The following is a 23713-nucleotide window of genomic DNA, read 5'->3' on the forward strand; positions in this document are numbered from 1 at the left end:
AAAGTTTGACACAGGATACGTAGGGAGAGCCAGAACGAATCAGCGCGTCCATCCCCGCGGCATGGGTGCGGGACGCTCCTCTAGAACCCATCCGGGACGCCAACAACACAGCGGTCCAAACCAACAGATCCTCTCCACCCATCTCAGCTCATCTCTGTCCTCTGCAGACGCACATAAATCTCAGGACACTGTCTTATGTCACTGGTGTTGGCAGCAGTCTGTCTCTGAGATCCACCAGCCATAAAACTGAGGAAACGCTGAGGACAATTCTACAGATAAATGACGTGAGGCCAAGCGTTTCGGGGATTTTACCATGCTTAAGAGGTGCTGTCACTTCAGCGCACACCCTCAAGCACATTATTGCTTGATTTGCCAACAACATGATATATAAAACGTGCAATAAATGTTTAAAATGATCATTTACAATTAAATAATAATAATAACAACAATTACAGCATCCCGATGGATGGATTCAGATTCAGATTGTTTTATTTCGTGCCATGTCATCATTCAAAGCTATTTTCATGGCAAAAATTCAATTACAGAAATACAAATATCATATAAATACAATAAAAACCAAACGAACAAAAACAGCAAGTCATATTATACAACATTTTTTAAATTAACATATGATAAAAAAAATCCAAATCATCTTACTAAATAAGTCCTTAAGTGAGGTAACTTCATAAAAGAGCATTAAAGTCCAGGACAATCTAAAAAAATATGTTTAACAGAGATGGGAATCTTACAAAACATGTCTAGAGTTGGGTCTCCACCTTTAAGCAAACAAGCATGGGTCAAACTTGTGTAACCCATAAAACATCTGGTGTAGACCACTTGATCAAGTCTAGTTTTAAGAGTGATAAAAGGTCTGTTTGTAATTTCCGGGTGAGTTTCCGGATGGATGGATGGATGGATGGATGGATGGATGGATGTTTAGATCTACTACTGACAACAAATAGCTGAAACACCCAAATCTGGCACCAGAGTGTATTATGTTAAAACAGAGAGAATACAGAAAATCCCTCAGACTCTTCACTCATTCTCACACAGCTCAAACTGTTAGTAATACTTTAAAATGTCAAAAGTAAACCAGATAAACATGCTCATAGACTGGGTGGTGCGGGAGGGATTCTAATGAAAGTGGTTCAGTCAAAACAAACAACCAATCAGCTGCTCGCGCCACAAATCAACAATCAAGCGATTTCTAACGTAACTCACTTCCTGTTCTCTCTCTGAAGACGGCCTCTATAAACCAGCATCAGACGACCGTACAGCATCCGTGAGGCCGCTCGAGTAAACCAGGACCTCTGTAGCCTTTCACTGATTGTTTTTGTTAGCATGTCTTTGAATTAAAAACCACACTCAAGTGGCATTAAACATGAGCCCATCCAAAACAGTGCCGTCTCCATGAGGACACAAGAGGGATGAGTGTCATCCATGGGGAATTTGGCTGGTTAAATGCTGAAACCTCAGGCGTTTGGGAATACTCAGTGGGTTAGTTTAGTCTGAGCGCACTGCGATGAGTCAAGCCTTCCCGACAGGTACGTAATGACCTGGAGATCCTGAACGCTGGGAGTCTGATCTGGCAGACGGGAACGGGATGGGTTATTCTGGGACATTATCAGCTATACGGAGCGTTCAGGTGAAGAGGGCGCACAGATTTATGACAGCTCGGCCTTGTTGCACCAATTAATTAAGAAAGCGAAGACGCAGGAAATGAGGATATCTGCCAGGAAATTAAAAACTGGAGACGACAGAAAGTAAAGAAGAATATCATGCACGTTTTGGCTGCACTACAGAAAGAGTCTGTGGGTTTATTTATGTGGCAAATGCAATCGCTGTGAAAATAAACACAGCTTAAAAATACACTCTTAAAAATAAAGGGGGTTTTCCACAGTTACGCCATGGAAGAACCATTTTGGTTCCCCAAAGAACCTTTCAGTGATCAGTTCTTAAAAGAACTATTAGAGTGAAGAACATTTTTCAACTATAAAGAACCTTTTGTGGAATGGAATGTTTCCATTGATGTTAAAGGTTCTTTATGGAACCATCAATGCAAATAAAGAACCTTTATTTTAAGGAGTGTTTGGTTCGGTTCCAAAACCTAGTGAGCCTTACTGTCTACACAGAGAGCCTTATTTCTATAGAAGTAAACACTCTAACTGAAATGGAATCCTAATTAGTGTTAGTCACTTATTGAGTTTTCCACTCCAGTTAGAATGTTGCCTGGAACACCATAGGAAACAACTTGTGTGTCACACAAATACAGTAGCACAAAACGAAGTGCACATGACACGATTTCAAGAGTTCTTGCATTAATATTCAGTAATATTATCAGTTTAACTGCATTGCCACCATCAGACTGAACTGAGCTGAATAATGACTACAGTTTTCTATAGAGCTGCTTTATCACTGAATTCATATCGTAATTGATGAACTTTGCAACATCGACACAGTTGTTGAACTGAATTAAAACAACATTAAACTTAAAGTCAAAATGTGTCTATTTATATGTCTATGTGGTGTTTTTAATATGCTTTAAGACAAACCATGTGCATATTCATAAGTTGACACCATTGCTGAGTATTTTCCGAACCAAAGACAGTCTCTGTTTCTGACGTCACAAACTACCATGTAACCAATCAGATCAACATGTGATCATCAGCGAGTGGATCTCTGAGCTGGTGTGAGTGAGTGGAGGCGGGGCTCATTTGCATATCCATAGAACCCTAAATGAGGCAAGGGTGTCGAGTTACATTCAAGCTATTTTAAGGCATGAAGAATTTTTTTTTCAAGGAAAAAATGCTTAAATATGTCATTTGGGTGATCAAAGATGAGTTTTAAGGGATACAGTTATTGACTACAGGGGGACTTTAAGCTGAATAATGACACTCTTTCAATTTGAACAAATAATGACACCCTCTGTTTCCCATTGGTGGGACAAACACTGTATAATTTGCAAGAGTAAAGCATTGCTTTCAGAGACACTGAATAGAAGACTCCGAATGAGCTTTGGTTTGTCTCACACCCCGTATAACCTCAAAAAGATATAATTCACCGCATGAGCGCGAGGGCCACTTATCAGAAGTGAAGGCCTAATAAAACCGACAAAATGTCACGTTCTCACCCCCACACCGAATCGCAGCACTCCCAGCCATGGAAAAACTAAGTGAGAACAATTCGAACTATGAGCCAGTCTGGCCCTGATCTGAGCCGACACCTCCCACAGAGCTCCCTGGATCCTTCAGGATGAGGGATCCTAACTCCCCTGAAACCGTGAAATAGACTCACTTTGTCTAGTCAAACAAAAGGGGCAAAAGAAAAGCTAAATGTATCAGTCTGGACATAATCCCAACTGACTTGAAACTGAAACGTTTCCAGGTTCAGATCTTTCCCTCACACCCAGACGTGCCGCCGGACTCTGGCGTGATAAAAGAAGGGCCGCTCTGGCTGAAGATCTCAGAAACCTTCAGCTAAGGTCTCTGATTTACTGTACCGATGCTTATATGTTTTTCCCATGACACACACTTACTCACAGAGGAGGAGAAGTTTCCCACAAACACCTTCACGGATTGGGATTGCTGGATCGAGCAGTCCAAAACATTACAGGAATCAAGTGGGAATCAGGCGTCTGAACCAGACATTCATCAACTATTCAGCAATACCTGAGAATAAAAATGGGTCAAAGGGTCAGTGACAAATAAGCATGTCCGAGAAATCATCAAACCATCCAAAAAAAGAAAAGAAAATGGCCATGGTTTGGAAAAAAAAAAACACCTTTGAATCATTTTCAGGAATTGTTTTGATTCAGTCATGGAAATATCAAGTGGTGTAATCAAGTCAAAAAGTCATCTATTTTCTTTGCATCATGAATAAGCCAGTTACACATCTTGATCATTATTTTCAATAGGCCTACAGCTTCAAAAGCAAACCTTTGTAGTTATATTTTGACAAATATGAAGTTGTTTGGATATTTGACAACCTAAATTATTGTTTCCATTTCGTAAAATATTAAAGTATGTGATATTTTTAATTGTACACTATGGCCCTCTAGTGTTTAAAAAACAAAACCTCATTAATTTTGCGGAAGGACATTGTTTTTGTTGTGCTTCGGCTTTGCGTGACTGTGCGGATGAATACGAGCCTTCACAATAGATCATGCTTTAACTCTGTTAGAGAGCTACATATGGGAATTTATTTGTTCAATAAAATACCTTAATCACCTGTTGAGCAATAAAAACGCCATCTTTGCATGGCTTATACGACATTTCAAATCCCTCAGTTCTCACCATCTCCAAAAAGCCAAGTCTCTTTTTGCCAGCAGATCTCTCTGTTCGGTGTTTGCTTAAAACGGGCGATTCCCCGAAGTGTGGAGATTTAGCTGCTCCATATCAACCTATCTCACTCGTTGTGACGATAAACCTCTGCCACTCCCACACAGACACAGACACATGAGCTGGAGCAACTTTTCTCTATTCACGGATATGACGAGACGGGAGTGACTAGCAATTTCCCGCGAAAACCGTCCCCACAGGTCTAAAATAGAAACACTTATAATAGATGGACCAACGTGAGTCAGGGTAAGACACAAACAAGGAAAAGGGATTGATGATGTATTGACTAATAATTGTTTTGTTTTGTGTCATGATTTGTCGCATGACAACAAAATGTCTTCCTGCATGTTTTTTTTTAAACAGGTATTATATCACTATTAAACACACCCACAATAATTTCAATCAGAATAATGTACATTGAAATAAGGAAAAAGCACAATTAATAAATAAATAAAAATTATATATATTTTTAATTCAATTAAAGGGGGTTAGTTCACTGATTATTGCAAATAATTTAGAGCATTTTAATGCACTCTATTTTCCAGTTGCTTTAAGGCTTAACATCAAATCCAAATAATTTATTAATGTCACAGAACTTGAAGCAACTTCAACAAATCTAAACTACATTTTTTAAGAATAATAGAAGCCAAACCACTTTTCAAGCTTTCAATTATGTTATGACCACAGGTGCTATAAAATTTTAGGACGTTTTGACTTTAGGATCCTCAAAATATATAAAAATTCATTTGAATGATAATGTTTCAGCCATGTAGAAGACGTGTATTCATGTCATTACACATGTGAAATTCATTTTTAATTCAGAAAATTAGCATGTCATTGACAAAAATAAAACTCCAATTCCTGCACAGACGATCTGGGGAAGACAATCCTGAAATTTCGATCAGCTTGTAGATCAGTCTTAGAAGAAAAGGTTTTATATAGGAGTTCCCATAATGGGATAATTTTATGAATTTAGTTTTAGGATTCATTTTTAATCTTAATACAATTTTATGAATTAAGCAGCTCGTACACATACTTTATCACTAGAAAAAAAGGTAAATAGCCTATTAAACATGCAAATAATTTAAGACATTTCTCCTTATAAAATCTTTTTGACATTAAAGGTTCTTTAAAATTGAGTCAAAAACCCTAAAGTTCTCAACAGAACCCAATTGATCCTTTCTTTCAATTGAACCTAAGAGTGATGCTGCCCTCTTCAGGTGGAAATATAAAAATGAAAATACTCCAGAGGAAATAGCATTTATTATATTCTGTAAATATAAATCTCACAAAGTTTTCGAGTTCATTAAATGCTCTGTGACAGAAATCACTTGTTCTTCTTCTTCATTTTAGCAGCAGGCATTAGTTCAGAGGCGTCTTCTCTCTCCGCCGCTCTCTTTCTGCTGGTTTTATCGCTCAAATACCCGCTGGAGTCGCTCGCCGGGACCTCAGGGGTCGAGATCTCATCCGACTCCTGTCGTTTGTCTTTTTTCTTCTTCTTTTTCTCTTTGTGATGTCCGTTTGAATTGGAGTGCACCTCCATTGTGTCCACAGTGGTTTCGCTGTTCTCTGACGTTTGCTGCAGGCTGCTGTCGTTCACAGACTCCTTCTCACGCTTGTCTTTCTTCTTTTTCTTCTTGGGTTTTGGACTGACGGTCGTATCTTCCGTGGGTTCTGGTTCTGTAGAGGATTCTACAGTTGATTCCTTTTGTTCGGTTTGGGCCACGAGCTCTTGTACTCTAAAAGTCAACAACAAATTGTTGTTAGTAAATGAAACGAGCAGAATTCATCTATTAGCATAAAGTCTGGTCAAAATGTCACATATTTTCAAGAAAGAACTGGGCATTTGAAATGGTTACTATCATCTGACTGACATTTAATGTAGTCATTTTCTTTGTGTCCTGTGTTCCTAAACTACAAATGTTAAACAGCTGTGTTGACAATACCAATTTCTCAATTTTAATTAAAGGGATAGTTAACCCAAAAATGTTCAAGTTGATGATATTTTGAAGAATATGGGTAACCAAACAGTTGATTGACCCCCAATGACTTCCATTGCATGAAAAAAATAAATACTATGTAGTCAATGGGGTCCAAAAACTGTTTGATTACCAATATTCTTCCAAATATCTTCTTGTGTTCAGCAGAAGAAAGAAACTCATACAGGTTTGGAACAACTTGAGGGCGAGTAAATGATGACAGAATTTAAATTTTTGGGTAAACTATCCCATTAAACAAATTTTTTATGAACCGAGATCTTTTAGTCGATGATGTTTTCAGTTGATGCGTGAACAAATTTTCACTAAGTGTTATTTGCAGCGTCTCCCATCCAATAAAACGCAATAAGTTTGTGCTTTTATACTTTAGATATCAAACAAAGTCTCAGCTTCCAAATTCTGTAAATCTTATGAAAATCAATCAATAAATGCTGTTTTGGCGCTAGGGGTGTGTGATATATATATCGTCTACGATAATATCGTAATAGTCGTTTTAATGATATGCAATCTTACACTGAGTTTATCCCTCAAACACACTCAATCATATCAAGCATACACTACATGTAGTCTACTAGGTTATACTAGTGCGCTTGTGCATTTATAGTGCATGCTTTCACTGCGTGATTTAGTCTATTAAAACGCATTTATAATGCCCTAAATATTCAAGATAAGGGGCAAAAATACCCCAGTATATCCTTTGTATTTATATCATTTAATATAGTTAATATCACACGAAGAGTGACATTTTTCTTCAAGTATCAGCACGATAACAAATGTGATATTGATTTTATACAATGGTTCAATAAACAAGAAGTTAATACTAAGTGACTCAACATTTTAGACACAATATTGCCCGTTTTTGCACCATTTCGCCAACTCAAAGTGTTTGAAACAAGCCACAGCACTGTTTTAGTGTCTCTGAGCCACACACGGCGGTGTTTCATTACTGCATAAATCAACTTTTTGAATGAATCAGTTGAATTAATGATTCAATGACTCACTCATTAATAAATTGCTTCATTCCTGAATGAATAAGCCGTTTGAATTAATCGATTGAATCTCACTGACTCACTCTTTAACAGTGACTTGCTGTCACCTACTGATGGTTTTCATTTCATTTTTAAAATCAGTTCAAATATCAATATTCAACATTTTATGTTTAAAACATCAGAGCATAGTTTATGCAATTGTAATTGTGGGTTAAATACAGTAAAAACTTTGGCAGTCAGCTGTCAACAGCAGTCCTAAACCCGACAAGGTACCAGCACAGTAACACACTCAGCAAAATATTGTCATATTTACAATATTTCAATGTTGCGTGATCGCTGTAGTGCCTCACTTCAAGTGTAATGTGAATCGATCATCTCTTATTCTTTACAACTAGCAAAGACTTTAGATATAAAAATAAGGTGCACTCATATTACTATGAATGGGAGAGAGTGCAATGTGCAATATGGCAGAATTAGTCCCGCCTTCTAAATAAGAGCCTATCGGTAAAGTCATAGCATCACCGCAGCCGCCTTTAACAGTCTTGATCAGCGTACCTGGTTTTGTCCAGCCGTCCTCTGATCAGAAGAACACCAGCAGCTTCAGCGTCCAGCTTGAAGACCTCGAACTCCAGGCTTTGTCCAACACTCAGGCCAGAGTCCCTCCACTGCTCTGGGCTCAGCAGATTGGGCTTCACCACTGACGCGTTAAAGCAGCCGTGGACCAGACAGCCCACGTGACCCACTCCCATTTTATTAATCACACCCTGAGGGACATCAAACACACACCATTAAACATCTTCAGCCAGAGCAAAAACAACAATGCATTCATATACAGTACAGGTCAAAAGTTTGGAAACATTACTAGTTTAATGTTTTTGAAAGAAGTTTCTTCTGTTCATCAAGCCTGCATTTATTTGATCAAAAATACAGAAAAAAAAAATAATATTGTGATATATTATTACAATTTAAAATAATTGGTTTTCAATTTATTATATTTTAAATTATCATTTATTTCTGTGATGCAAAGCTGAATTTTCAGGATCATTACTCCAGTCTATCACATGATCCTTTAGAAATCATTCTAATATGATGATTCATTATCAAAGTTGGAAACAGTTCTGCTGCTTAATTTTTTTTTCATAACCTGTGATACTTTTTTAGGATACTTTGATGAATAAAAAAAAAAAAAAAAGAAGCAATAAAAAAAAAGAAAAGAAATCTTTTGTAACAACAATATACACTACTGGTCAGTAATTTTTTTTTCTTTCTTTTTTTTTTAAATAAATCAATACTTTTATTCAGCAAGGATGTGTTAAATTGATTAAAAGTGATAGTAAAGATTTAAATATTATTAGAAAATATTTTTTTATTTTGAATAAATGCAGTTCTTTCTAACCTTTTATTCATCAAATATATTAGGCAGCAGAACTGTTTCCAACACTCATAATAAATCAGAATATTAGAATGATTTCTAAAGGATCATGTGATAGACTGGAGTAATGATGCTGAAAATTCAGCTTTGCATCACAGGAATAAACTATTTTTAAAGTATATTCAAATAGAAAACTATTATTTTAAGTTGCAATAATATTTCACAATATTACTGTTTTTTTTTTATCAAATAAACACAGCCTTGATAAGCATTAGAGACTTCTTTCAAAAATATAAAAAAAACATAATGTTTCCAAACTTTTGGCCTGTACTGTACATGGCCAGAACACAATCTCCAGCTCATGAAGGTCTTGTGAAACATACCACGAGCTTCGACCCTATCTGCGGTTTGAAGATCACGAACGACGCCTCGATGTTGAAGTGAATGAATCCTTGATCGTCATAAATGTCTCCATGCTGTCCTACGATTTTAATGTTGTCATACGCCATAGGAACCCCGTTCAAACTGCAAAACCAGAGAACAAACGCCTGATAAATTCCTTAGTCTGATCCTATATTAATAAATGTTGTTCATATACACATTTGGGCTAAGTGCAAGAGTTTTTACCATGATTTCAAACTGAGGAGTGCTACTAAGATTAAGCTAAATAAATAAAAATAAAAAAATATTAAAATAAAACATTTGATTAAATAATAAATACAAATAATAATACATCTTACAGTACAGTGATACAGGGAGAAGAAAAAATATATGTATAACTAACTTGCTATTGCTAGCCGCTCAGAAATTGCCTACCCTCCCTTTAATTGACAATTTTACAATAAAACAAAAAAACAGTCCCATGTAATTATGAAATCTATCAAAGTGGCAATACTTGGTATTGGAGTAGTATATGAATGTGATTGGCTTCCATCAAACTATGAAGGACTAAAAGTGACAGAACGAAAAATAAATAAATAAATAAATAAAAGTAGAAATAAATAAATAAATGCAGAAATAATAGTAAAAATAAATACATTTTGGTAATATAAATGGCTATTTCTGTATTTTTACATGTATTTATTTATTTATTAATGCATTTCTATATGTATTTATTTATATATTTAAATATTTATGTATTTATTTATTTATATATTTATATGTATTTATGTATACATTTATTTATTCCTACATTTATTTATTTCTGTATTTCCACATTTCTACATTTATTTATTTCTGTATTTCCACATTTCTACATTTATTTATTTCTGTATTTCCACATTTCTACATTTATTTTTCACTGCGCATGTATGCTAATTGACCAATGGCTAACCACGCCCCCTCCACTCACTCAGTCAACATTCAGTAGCAGGCATGGCAGCTGTCACAGTAGGAGACAATTCACAGGAGGCAATATGATTTTTTGGAGACAGAAAGATTATATATCATCCCGATGTCACCAAAAGGGCCTTAAATATGCATTGGAGGGTTATATTAATAATTTTATTGTTGAGAAGGTAGATAAGCTTCAGCTCCAGAACAAAGATTTACAAAACGTCATAGTTTGGTGCTATGTCGCTTCAAACGCTCGCTTTATACGCGCGTCCTATTCGCTTTGGATTCAAAATGTTCAAGCGTCAAACTAGACGCGGATACGCGCGAATTTGACGCTCTATTCGCGTTTGGTGGGAGCGCAGAATAATGAATAGGCTGCGATGTGAAGATTGCATTGCTGGAATGTGTGTGTGTGTGTGTGTGTGTGTGTGTGTGTGTGTGTGTGTGTGTGTGTCAGAGAGCGGGCGCCGGGGCGCGATCGAACAGTGGAAACATAAAAACATACTCCATTTTGTTCATACAGGACATAATTAAAACTGCAAAGTGTTTAGCCTACTTATATGTGTAAAACACAACATTGTGCTTTTGTCAAACTGTAAACTCTTGTCAAACTGTAACCTACAACTGTCACCCAAAATCACACACACGCTGTTTAAAAGCCAAAATGACAAGAAAAAACATAAAAACGAATGAAAACTGATAACCGCAATGCATTGCAATGGACGAGGAAGCAGAGAATGTCCAAGTGTATTGGGTTAGCTATGCGTACTGTGATTGGTTCATCGCGTTTGGGGGCGTGGCTTAGCCATTGGTCAATTAGCATACATGCGCAGGGAAAAATAAATGTAGAAATGTGGAAATACAGAAATAAATAAATGTAGAAATGTGGAAATACAGAAATAAATAAATGTAGGAATAAATAAATGTATAAATAAATACATATATAAATATAAATAAATAAATAAATAAATACATAAATATATAAATAAATGTATAAATACATAAATAAATACATATATAAATGAATAAATACATGTAAAAATACAGAAATAGCCATTTATATTACCAAAATGTATTTATTTTTACTATTATTTCTGCATTTATTTATTTATTTCTACTTTTATTTATTTATTTATTTATTTATTTTTCGTTCTGTCATTTTTAGTCCTTCATATCAAGCAGCAGCAATGACACTTACAAAAGAGTACTAGGCTAGAGTATTTTTAAAGGTATCTCGACAATACCATGGTTTTACTGACTGTGAAAGCACCACAATCTTAAAGCACAACAATGATAATGTATAAATAGTGCTGTCACTCATTGTGCCATGACGCATAAAAATACCGCGGCATTACCATACTTCAAGCCTTCAGTTTAACCTTACCTGCCGGAGTATTTGAGCAGTTCTGCGTTGAGTTCCTCCTGAATGCCGAGCCTCTTCTTTCGCAGGTAAACGGGCGGCAGCGCGATGTGTCTGCGGTGCGTGTCGAGCACCAGGCACGAGTAATGCGCGTTCAGCAGCTTCACCGCGCCCGCGAACGACGGAATGAGGCACGGAACCACCGCAGAATTTCCCCCGGGTCTGGCCGTGACATCTCCGCTAGTTATCTGCGCTATTGTTGACACATGCGAGGGGTTTGTGACGGGTTTCGCAGCACCGTCCTCCTGAGTCCAGTTCGCCATGCTGAACACATGTGGAGGAGCACGTGGTGCGTTTGCTCGTGTGTTTACTGTTTGGCGGCGAAATGCTCGGAGTGATGTGTGACCACCAGCGGAGAGGAGGAGAACTACACACACAAATAAATAAATAAACTCTTTTTTTTTGGTCGCTAATAGTAGCCTTACTATTTAAAAGTAAAAATAAAAGATAATTTGAATTAAATATAAATGTAATTTAAAAAAGAAAAAAATATAAATAATGAATTGAAAAAAGGACAATGTAAAAATGGATTCAAATGAAAAATTAATGAAAAATATTCAAGCACTTATGAAAATGCTGTAGGGTTAGTCTGCAGTATAAAACACACACACACACACACACACACACACACACACACACACACACACACACACACACACACACACACACACACACACACACACACACACACACATATATATTATATAAACAAATTTTTATGTAATTATATATATATATATATATATGTACATTAGTCAACTTTTGAAGTGGATCAAAAAAGTTAATCAGAGTTGTCCTAAGACAAGAACGAGTATTGTTCAAAATTCATGTATAACTTTGATGAAAGGTTTTGATCCACTTCAAATGTTGACTACTGTATATATTAAAGATTTCTTTAAAACAACAGAAATTGTGGTGTGTAAAAGTGTGTTTTTGTGTGTTAATGGTTTAATCATCAGTCATTGTACCACAAATTACATTTGACCTCTTTATTTCATTTTCATATGAAGCCCCTATATAAAAATACTGTAAATTAATAAATATCTTTACAGGCCTTTTACAGTGTACATTTGATACGGTCAGGATAAAAGCATTCGGTTTACCATACAATATCAGGATTACAATTTCAGATTCAACATTCCCTTTATCTAGATACAGGAAGAGAGAAAGAGATACAGAAAGAGAGAGAAGATCGTTTGCATGCTTGTTTCGTACTCAAATATCTGTTTTCTGTACGCTCAAGGTCTCCTGAGGTCATCAGGTAACTGGACACTGATTGGCTGTCTGTCTGCTCAATACTGTTATCCGACGCTGCGTCTACAGTCTCTGCTTCTCCTGTCAGCTCGACTCAGCCAATCAGAGTGAAGAGCCGTCAGCCTGACTCAGCCAATCAGAGTGAAGAACTGTGCAGTCGAGAGTGTGTGGGCAGCGAGCCGTCATGGAGAAGCGCTACGCCCGTTGTAGGAGATTTGAGAGATGGCATTGCTGGTGTTATCCAAAACCTCCTGCGAACAGACAAACACACGGCCGCGTGTCAGTACGAGATGCGCACTCAAACTGACGACTTACATTTTGATCTACTGTATGTTTTTACCAGTCCTGTGTGCCTGTGGAACAAACGGTGCAGGATAAGAAACACTTGTTCAGATAACTAACCCTAAATTCAAGCAATAGTAATTTTATGCAAGTGTGACATATACGTACAGAGAATCATAAGACAGTACAAACTTGACACATTTAAGAGTTTAAATAAATGTTTTTGTTTTTTTAAAGCCTATTGTCATATAAGAACCTTTTAAGTTCCATTAAGAACTACCATAAAATAACTAAATTATAAACGATGTACTGGCGCTTTAAGGTAAACCGCTGTTTTTTTCATGCACTGGTCAACTTTGAGATTTTGCTTCCATAATATGTCTTCTTTCTATATAGACTATATAGTTGAAAGAAAACTCCAAACTACTGTAATACAAATGTACTCTGATTAATCAACCTGGGTACGGATGGCGATGTCTATTAATTCAGTTTTTACCCTTTTCACCTGATCTGAAGCATCTTGACCCATCAAGGCCCTTTTAGTCTCCAAAAAGTCATATAGGAACTCAAAACCACGATAAAAAAGCAGCCCATGTGGCCACATGACATCAACTGAAAAGGAAAATTGTTTCATAGGTGGAACAAATTATTACATTTTACTGGCATTTTTACAGGCCATTTGTTTGGAATCATAAGAACAGGAACATTTAGAAAGCGTTTTGAATTGAATGTTGCCTGTGAGCCGGCACACACAGACTGCACAAACATACCAGCTCCTGTCGTACCTTCTCTGCCATTTCGTGCGAGTGATGCAGTGAATGTTCTCTCTCCAGAAACATGCGCTGCTGTTCGCTGCTGGCCAGTCTGCAGGTCAACCACGTGGACAGCGTGCAGCTGCTGATGCCCAGACACGCTAGAGACATGACGGCCAGATGAAGAGAGCGCATGGTGTCCGGACGCTTGACCAGTGCGCGGACAAACTGGAAGTTCAGGATTCCACCAATTAACCCACAAATGCAGCAGGAGGAAAATAGGATCATCTGAGAGAGAAACAGAAACATGCATAATGTTAGCTGTTTGTGTCTATTGCATGCATACGTCATTAAAATAACGCATATTGCATCAATACATTATTCAAATAATAACATATTGCATGCTCACAATATTCAAATAGTAATTCAAAATATTAGAGTAACGCATATTGCATGCATACAATATTAAAATAAAAACACATATTTCATGCATACATCATTAAAACGCATATTGCATGCTCACAATATTTAAATAATAACACATATTGCATGCATACATCATTAAAATAATAATGGATGTTGCATGCATACAATAGTAAAATAATAATAACATATTCAATTATTAAAATAATAATGCATATTGCATGCTCACAATGTAAGAATAACACATATTGCATGCACACATAATTAAAATAACACATATTGCATGCATTCAATAGTAAAATAATAACACATTGCATTCATACAATTAAATTAAATAACACATATTTCATGCTCACAATATTAAAATAATATGGCAGATTGCATGCTCACAATATTAGAATAATAATGCATATTGCATGCATAAAATATTCAAATAAAAATGCATTATTCAGGTATAAAATATTAAAATAATAAAGCATAATAATATTGCATGCTCACAATATTAAAATAAATACACATATTGCATGCATACATCATTAAGAATACTGCATGCTTACAATAGTAAAATAATAACACATACAACATACTCACAATTTTAAAATAATAATGCATATTGCAAGCTCACAATATAAGAATATCACATATTGCATGCACACATAGTAGCAATGCATATTGCATGCATTCAATAGTAAAACAATAACATATTTAGCATCCATACAATATTCAAATAAATATAGAAATTGCATGAATGCATTATTAAAATAATATTGCATATTACATGCATACATCATTAAAATAATAATGCATATTGCATACATACATTATATAAAAAAATTATACATCATTACAAAAACGTTAAAAGCGTTTCTCCTTGACACAAATTAAAATATCAATTTAATTGAATATTCCATTTAATTACTTTTGTAGTACTTAATTTAAGTATACTTTTTGTACTTTAGTGGAGTTTGCCCATGCAAAAGTAACAACCATAATGCTCGGTTCCCGGGGTGTTGCTATGCAGTGGCTAAGGTGTTGTTCAGAGTGATTTCCAAGCTCATAAAGGTCAAAGTACATTAACCTGAAGAGTATAGCACAGCAGAAATACTGTAAACGGAGGGTGAAGACGAAACCCCTGTGTACAGGGAGAATGGATTGTGCTGCTCTGTGTTTTTGTAATCGCTCAGACCACGTTCAGACAGTGACATTATCTGCCAGCTCAACACTTCAGGACAGATCTGACCTCAAATTACACAAGAAACTTCTGACTACAGCACATGAACACGTTGGATAACACACCCCCTTTTAGTGTGCTAGAAATCTCTTATAGCTTGGTATTGTATGCTCCTATCATAAATTGCTTATGATAAAAGGCTTTGCAAATGATGGTTTTGTTGGTAGACAGCATGATTAAACTGCGTATACTGAACTATTTGTTATATGCAGTGCACTATGTCTAAAAAAAAGCTATTTATCAGCATTTCCATTCATTTTAAAGGTTGCTCAGCTCATTCATGCCACCCTGGACGTTTGCAACCTGCACACTGCTATCTTTGCTCATAAGCCAACGGAGCTGAAAGAATACACCACTATTTTTAAATTGCCATCAGTGAAAAAGCGTGTATTGTTTAATGCATTTATCAGCAGGCGACATTTTTTATATGAAAAATGCACTGTAACTATCCTTCTAACTTTCACTGATTTAAACATGCAATGTTTTGAGGTCATGTGACAGCAAATGTAGCATACTACAATTTGAAACATTTAATAATTTTAAATAAGCATTTGATTTCAAAAGCAGCAATTCTGTCATTTCCCTAAATGATTGCATTATTGATTCTGCTGAAACTGCGAACCGTCTCTAATATTATTTTACTGTAACAAAAATAGTATGCAAAACCTACTCATCAGCATACTACTATACTAGTCTTCCATTCATACTGTAGCGCAGCCGATATCACATTACACACTGAAGAGAAACAGCCAAAACACTTTGTTTCTCGCAGTATGTTCTGTTTAAGTGTCTAAACCCGGCTGAGATGAGACTAAAAGTCTATATGATTTAGAGACACAATGCTTAAGTGTTCTTGAGTAGCTCCTGACGTTACTGTCAGGAATTCAGGATCATTACAGGAAGACGGGGAGGGTTTGCGTTTGTCCGTACAGTAACGTTACAGTCAGGACATAAAGGCCCAGAGAAACAAAATCAATCAGGAGAGGAGAGAGATAAAATGAAAAGACAGAGAAAGAAGTGTGTTTAAGGACAAACCTGAAAGCGTGTACACAAGAAATCAGAGGAAAACAAGTAATGCTATGAAAAGAGACATGTGGAGAGTAGGATCAGAGATACATGGAAGCTCTCAGACTGAGGTTTCACTTCAGTATTGATTTGTGATTAACACTCTCCTCTGGGGCGGCTCACTCCACTCCAAGGTGGCTAACTGAATCTCCTCTCTCCAGTGAAGTATCCTGGGATATTTACACACACACACACACACACACTCACTGTGAGCTGGAGCTGGTCTCTGATGTGCATGTTTATATTGACGTCCACAACAAACTATTTCTATTCTAGATTTAGTTAGCATTTCTAAATTAAGAACACACCAATAATAGCAACGTGTGTGGTGAGACACGGTCGCTGTTTGGGATATTAAAAGGCCAACCTTTCATGTTTGTGAATGTAAAAGGTCTGCAAAGTTTCCAAGATCATGACAAATAAAGAAAAAAGAACCGATTCTTTGATTTGAGTTGTCAGTAATTCCAGTCTCATGTCTTGCACAAACCTATGTAAGTTTGTAGCAAATTTGCATAATGGCCGTATGTAGTTTTCATTGGCTGCTGGCGAACAAGGTCTACTTTGCTCCGCCCTCAAACACTGTAGTTGTATCTGAGACTGGAAGAGTGTGGTTTGAGAAGACGCTGTTTTCTGCTGCTGCACTTCCAAAGGATGAGATTGATAAAATGATAAACCGACGCCATTGTTCATATCACTGTGTATAAATGGCTGAGGAAGAGCTGAAATTCAGATATAGTAATGAGCGTTTGGTTTCTGACATGCACTATAAGCGGTCGGCCAATCACAGCAGACTGGGCCATCTGACCAATCAGAGCAGAGCAGGCTCTTGGAAAGGCGGGGCTTAGAGAGACTGAATCCCTGATTGAACGTTTCAGACACTGTGAGAAAAGAGCTCATGCTATATTATGAGAAAATAATGTGTTTTTTGCTTGGATGCATGTAAACCTACTGTAAGAGACCTCAAAACAAAATTAGGAACCTTTAAAAAAGAATAATTGGGGCACTTTAATACAGTAGAAATTGTTTTATACACGCTTATAATGGTTCCAATTAGAACCCAAAACCATTTAAAGTTTAATTTAGAACCTTTTATTCTCTACAGCAACAATAAAGAACCCAGAAACCTAAACACTGATCTGAAGAATAAAACTCAATCAACAGTGCAATAAAGCAGTGTTTAACATTGAACAATAAAAAAAAGTGTACGTGTTCTTGTATACGCTGGAAAGAAATGGTGTAGGATTTACTTTGAAACTATTTTCACTAAGGAATTTCACAAATAATTACAAAGAAATGGCAAGCAACACAGTGAATTTACAATGAAAAGTATAAAGAGTGAAATAATATTTTGCAAGTAAAATATACTCCAATAATGTTCGAAAAGCATGATCTGGGAGACTATAAAATGTGAACTGGCTTGTTTACAGTGTGTGTTCAACAGTAGTGTATAGTACAGTTGGATGTGTGCAGGAGAATACTAAAGTGCGTACTCACAATCAGTCCTGTCCTCTTCCGTGCACACAGCATGCCACACAGTCCGCAGATCAGAAACTATGAGAGACAAAACAGGACCAGTCATATTTGATCAACTTGAATGAACCAAATGAAAGTCCAAAATACCATGAATGTAATTGTGACAAAATTATATTACTGGATTCAGATGACAGTAGAGTCAGTGCATATAAGAACTGAACAGGACACAAATGAAGTTACACGAGTTAATAAGATCTCACAACCTCACAAAACACCAGACAACGAGTCTTATCTGACATTTCTAGAGCAAATAGAAACAGTATTTATCTGTGAAGTAAACAACTACCTAAGACAACTTTATGATTAATCATTAAGTTATGACATTAGAAATTGTGCCATTCTACTCTATAGGTCAGATTACCGTACTGTACAATATTGATATCAGTTACATCACTCTACACCATGATATTGCCCATAAATGGTATTTTCATGGTACATTGAGGTTCTTACACAAATACCATGGTACTATATGGATGCCCAAAACATGACTGACAACAAATCATTTTTAATAAAATACTGCACAAGCATGCAGTGGCTGAGAGTTTTACCAGAACAGCTCATTCATTGAAGCTGAATAAGACTAAAAAAAGTGAGACGTACACACACTCCGCTCCATACCGGAGAAGCGTCGCCCTGCTGGGTCTTGTGCTCGGCTTTCGCCCGGATGATGCCCACCACGCCCAGGGCGATGCTGGACACCCCGAGCCCTATCTCCAGCGTCGACAGAACCAACAAACTCCAGATGATCTTCCGGCTGCTGCACATCTTCGCTCGGGCATCCTTCCTGGCCGGTGCGCAAAACGCTTCACTCCATGTCTTCACAGATAAACACACATTAAATCCAGAAAAGTCTGCAGATGACATCAACTTAAGTGATTTCTCCCAAACAGATCAGTGCGCAAAGGCGCTCTCCATGGTGCGTAACCGCCACCAGTTTAACTTTACCCTCCTCCTCCTCACTCTGTTTACCATGCTTCTGGTCCTGCCCCATGTGATTTCCCTCAGTTTAGACAGAGTAAATGCTCCGCCCTCAATCACCCCCGAAATTATTTCGCACTGCTGCAGTGGAGCGCTTCTAAAATAGTTTTATAATCGCTATTTAATTTCATTTGTAAGGTAATTCGTTAGAAGAATAAGTGTTACTGACGTTCTAAATCGATTCTGGCGGGAGAAGTTGCGAAGAGCGCAACACTGTCAAACAGCGAAGCCGGTGTCCTGACGTGCGCGCGCACAAACACACGCTATGCGCAATGGTGCGTAAAAGCGCTGATTGTGGTCAATATGTGCCCCGGCCGGGCATTTTATGGCATAAAACACCCGAGTTGAACACCTAAAAGCACATGTCAGCACAGCATATTAAAGACATTCAATCACATTTCATTAGAAAGGTTTTGAGTGGAGCGAATCCATAGTCCTCTTGGAGAGCTTTATATAGGAGACTAAAACAACAAGCGTGCTGTTTATGGGCACTTTTGTAGCCTTTTGATGCTCTGTGATTATATTTGTGGAAGTTCCCACACATTACCAACGCGCAATTGATGCCTAAAACATTTCTAGGGACTTTAAAGAGGAAAAAAAAAAGAAGCAAAATGGACATTGATGTCTTAAAATGACTTTGAAATAGTTTCTTATTGACCAGGCAGGCAGTGATATGGATTCCTGTAAAGCAGATTTATGCTCATTGCGTTATAGAGTTATCTGCTGAGCATTACTGTGCATTACCACAAGCATTTTGTTATCTCAGGTCACACTCACAACAAATGTTTGATCATTTTTTTGCATTATCCCTTGCTCACTGGTTGGCCAGAAAGGAAAATTGCTGTCTTGAAACAAAATAATTTCATTTTATCCAACTAAATAGCCTCTCTAAATGGTTTCATATAAAGAATTGAACAAAACACTGCAAACAGTTGCTCTGTGAATGTCTGTAACAGACTGTACTTCATCCGCTCATTAAAATAATATCATAAAAACACAAATGTAGAAGCCTGTCCTCGTCCACTGCAGTGTGCTGAAGGGTTTCAGTGTGTTCAGTGTTTCTGCAGCAAGACAGTTCATCCCAAACCTAACAGCAGCTTTCTGTTCGCGTTACCGTAACAACAGCAGCTCTAAAACAAACAGAGCAGTTATTGAACAGTTTCAATGCAGTCATATTTCAGGTAGCCTATTTTTATATATATTTGCATTTGATGTTCTTTACCAGTAAGTATTTCAACAAAGCAAACCAAAAAAAAAAAAAACAGTTAAACCAACAATGGAAAGGTTTGCCCATCTGATTTTTTTTTAAAACATACTTCATTTTTGAAAATAGAGGTTAATTTGGGGGGGGTTCTTTACTAACAGAATAATCAATGTTCTTGAACTTATAAATACATTTGAAGATGAAAGAACTTCTGCCAATTGTGAACATTATGTGCAAAATCCCGAAAATAAAATAAAATATATAGGCAAAAATAAGTGAATTTGTCTTTTATAAGCAGCATTAATGCAGGTGGGCACGCACAAGCACACACGCACCCGCACACGCACACGCACACACACACATTTATATAAATACACTGTAAAAATGATATGACCATTGACAACATACATTTTTACATTGCTTTAACTCATCAAAATGAGTTAAGCAATTTTCAACTTTCTATAAAAGTTATACAAGATTCAACACATTTTTAAGTCAGTTTAATTTAATTTATAAACATCCAAGTTTATTGTACTTGGATGTTTTGTAAATGTATAAGGCAGAAACTTTTTTTACAGTGATATCAAAATTGTTCACATTTGTTCACAATATATATGCTGCATATATATATATATATATATATATATATATATATATATATATATATATATATATATAACAAGCAAAACATGTTGTTTATGCTGTCAGGATTTCTGGATTCCTGTGTAATTTGTCTACTAATCTGCTTGGGAACATCAGCTGTCTGTAATCTTACCATTGCACCAGACACCCCCGTCTGCTGAGTCATCAAACTAGCGCTTCTCCACCTTCACCCAGTGTGTCCTCCCTCTCTCTCTCTCTCCCTCTCTCCCTCATCTGCAGGGTTTGTGGGAATGTGAAAGTGCTGAAATGATTGTCAGTTTCCAGACCCAGTTGTGACCGGTGGTCTAGAAATAGCAGGGTGGAAAGGGTGGAGATATTTTTAGCACCTGCGACCATGTGTAAAGAATAAGGAAAGCAGGGTGTATTGTTTGCTCTTCAGGTTCTGCTGTAATATCACATTTCTGAAAGATTGTTTGTGCTGCATATTCCTGTGAGGGCCAACAGTTTATCACTTGTTAGCCCCTTTATAACCACAAAATGACGTAGTTACAACATCGACCAGCTTACCAGACAAATCCATCTTTTTTACTTTCTGAAAAAGTCAGGTGTGAGATATTGGATACCCCTTACTTCTGAACATAAAGGCATTATTGTTAGTACTATATGAGTGCTGTTTTCTGGAAAGTTTAATTACTATTTTTTTCATTCAAAATACACAAAATGTGTACAAACTTTACAGTCACCTAATTATTATGTAATTGATATGCCACCTGACTTAAAGGCTGCATGGACTGAACGTTTCTCACTGATAGAAACAGCATTGTGGTGGTGTCTACATGCAATCTCATAAATATGATCATTCCAGCATGACTGATCTTCGAAAAGAACAGACATTTCCCTTAAAATGCTGAAGATCAGAATATTTGATGAGAGTGAGTAATTTCCCCTCCTGTGGCGGTCCTGTCCTGTCGTTTGTCCTCCTGTGTCTCAGTATTAACTTCCATTAGCATCACTGCAGTATAGGACAGAAGAGCTGCTTATACACACGCTCTCACATCCTCCGTCTATTTATAACCACCGCAGTCTGTTTGTGTCTGTTCATCCTTCTCCTTTCTCTTCCTCTTTCTCCATATAAATCACCATGTTCCTGTCCACTTGTAATCTCGGCTCCGTTCAACAACGGTGAGCTGCCTTGCTGTTTGCTGCCTACATAGACGGCTACTAGGGATGCTTGACATTTTTAACCCATACCAGACATTTGGACACTCATGCTGGAACAGAAAATGGCCCCAAATTAGAAGCATAGCCTTGTTGTCCAAAGTCTTGGTATGCTGAAGCATTAATATTTCCCCTCCACTAGAAGTAAGGGGTCAAGCCCAACCCTTGAAAAACAACCCCACACCATAATCCCCCCTCCACCAAACTTTACACTTGGCACAGTTTGAGCCCGATCTCACGGGAAAACGTACAAATTCTACGAGGTGGCTTATTCGTACGAATTCATACGACCTGGCTCGTACGAATTATTTTTGCAAAATCGTACATATTTTACGAATTGGCCAATTCGTGTGAATTCATACGAATGACCTACCCCTGACCCCGCCCCTAAACCTACCCATCACGTGGGTTTAGACAAATCGTACAAATTCGTACAAGCTAGGTCGTACGAATTAGTGCGAATTAGCCAACTTTTTATCATTCGTACGAATTCGTACGAATTGGTCGTGAGATAGCGTTGACAGTTTTGGTAACGTTCTCCTGGCATCCGCCAAACCAAGACTCGTTCATCAGACTGCCAAACAGAAAAGCGTGATTCATCACTCCACAAAGCAGGTTTCCACTGCTCCAGTGTCCAGTGGCAGTGTGTTTTACTCCATCTGATGCTTACCATTACGTGAAGCTCCCGCTGCAAAGTTTTTGTGCTGATATTAATGGCAGTGGAAGTTTGGATCTCTTTAGCTGGAATCAGCAGAGCGTTGGCGACTTCTACACACCATGCACTCGGTTATCCCGCTCTGTGACTTTTCCTGGTTTTTCTACTGCTGTTCTAAATGCTTCCACTTTTCAATAACACCACTTATAGTTGACCGTGACAAGGATGAAATTTCACAAACTGATTTATTGCAATGGTGGCATCCTATCACAAGTGTTTGTAAATGCAGACGGCACGGCTAGGTGCTGGATTTTTTACACCTGTGGCTGGAATGAAACATTAATAGGTGTGTCCTGGATGTATAATATTCATGCCTGATGCTTCTATAGGTACGTTTACATGACAACGATATGCTTAAAACGGAGAAGTTCTTCCTTTGAGTTTTCCGCGTACAGACATTGTCAAAACGATCCACATTCACACGGATCGGCGAAAACGACTATAAACGCTGTATTCTGCTGCCAGGCCAGTAGATGGCGATGAAACACTATAGACAACACGTAATACACATGTGCATGACGTCATCGTCTTCAAAGATTCAAATTTTTGTCGTTTATAAGGAGACCTTTTTCAAAAACGTGCACTTTGAGGGGTTGTTTACACGACACCGTTTTCAAATAAAACTGTTTATGCGTTTTGGCCGTTCATTTACACGACAACGGCGTTTTTGGTGCCTGAACTTTTGAAAACTTGTTTCAAAGTGCAAGTTTTTGAAAAAGGTCCATATAAACAACAAAAAATGAATCTCTGAAGACGATGAGGTCATGCATATGCGTATTACGTGTTCGATCTAGTGTTTCATCGCCATCTACTGGCCTGGCAGCAGAATACAGCGTTTTTAGTCGTTTTCGTGGATCCGTGTGAATGGGGATTGTTTCGACAATGGTGTCGTCTGTACGCGGAAAACTCAAAGGAAAAACTTCTCCGGTTTAAGCATATCGTTGTCGTGTAAATGTACCCTGAAATGCGTTTTCAAAAGTTTACGTTTTCAGGCATTGTCGTGTA

The 23713-nt window shown here is 37.2% G+C and overlaps 2 protein-coding genes across 2 annotated transcripts; both read right to left on the reverse strand.

Annotated features, from left to right (window-relative positions):
- Positions 1–5583: 5583 nt before the first annotated feature.
- On the reverse strand, positions 5584–11803 carry polr1f (RNA polymerase I subunit F). The gene is made up of 4 exons (XM_081375776.1): positions 11415–11803; positions 9079–9220; positions 7879–8087; positions 5584–6076 (listed from the first exon to the last, which is right to left on the reverse strand). The coding sequence occupies exons 1-4, from the start codon at positions 11711–11713 to the stop codon at positions 5665–5667; spliced, it is 1062 nt and encodes a 353-aa protein (XP_081231902.1). The 5' UTR covers positions 11714–11803; the 3' UTR covers positions 5584–5664.
- Positions 11804–12426: 623 nt separating this feature from the next.
- Positions 12427–18972, reverse strand: tmem196 (transmembrane protein 196). The gene is made up of 4 exons (XM_081376574.1): positions 18591–18972; positions 17952–18008; positions 13772–14026; positions 12427–12955 (listed from the first exon to the last, which is right to left on the reverse strand). Exons 1-4 carry the CDS (start codon positions 18852–18854, stop codon positions 12887–12889), a joined length of 645 nt encoding a protein of 214 aa, XP_081232700.1. The 5' UTR covers positions 18855–18972; the 3' UTR covers positions 12427–12886.
- Between the last annotated feature and the right edge of the window lie 4741 nt (positions 18973–23713).

This window comes from Scardinius erythrophthalmus (assembly GCF_964197995.2).
Source record: "Scardinius erythrophthalmus genome assembly, chromosome: 10".
In the NCBI taxonomy this organism is placed as follows: Eukaryota; Metazoa; Chordata; class Actinopteri; order Cypriniformes; family Leuciscidae; genus Scardinius; species Scardinius erythrophthalmus.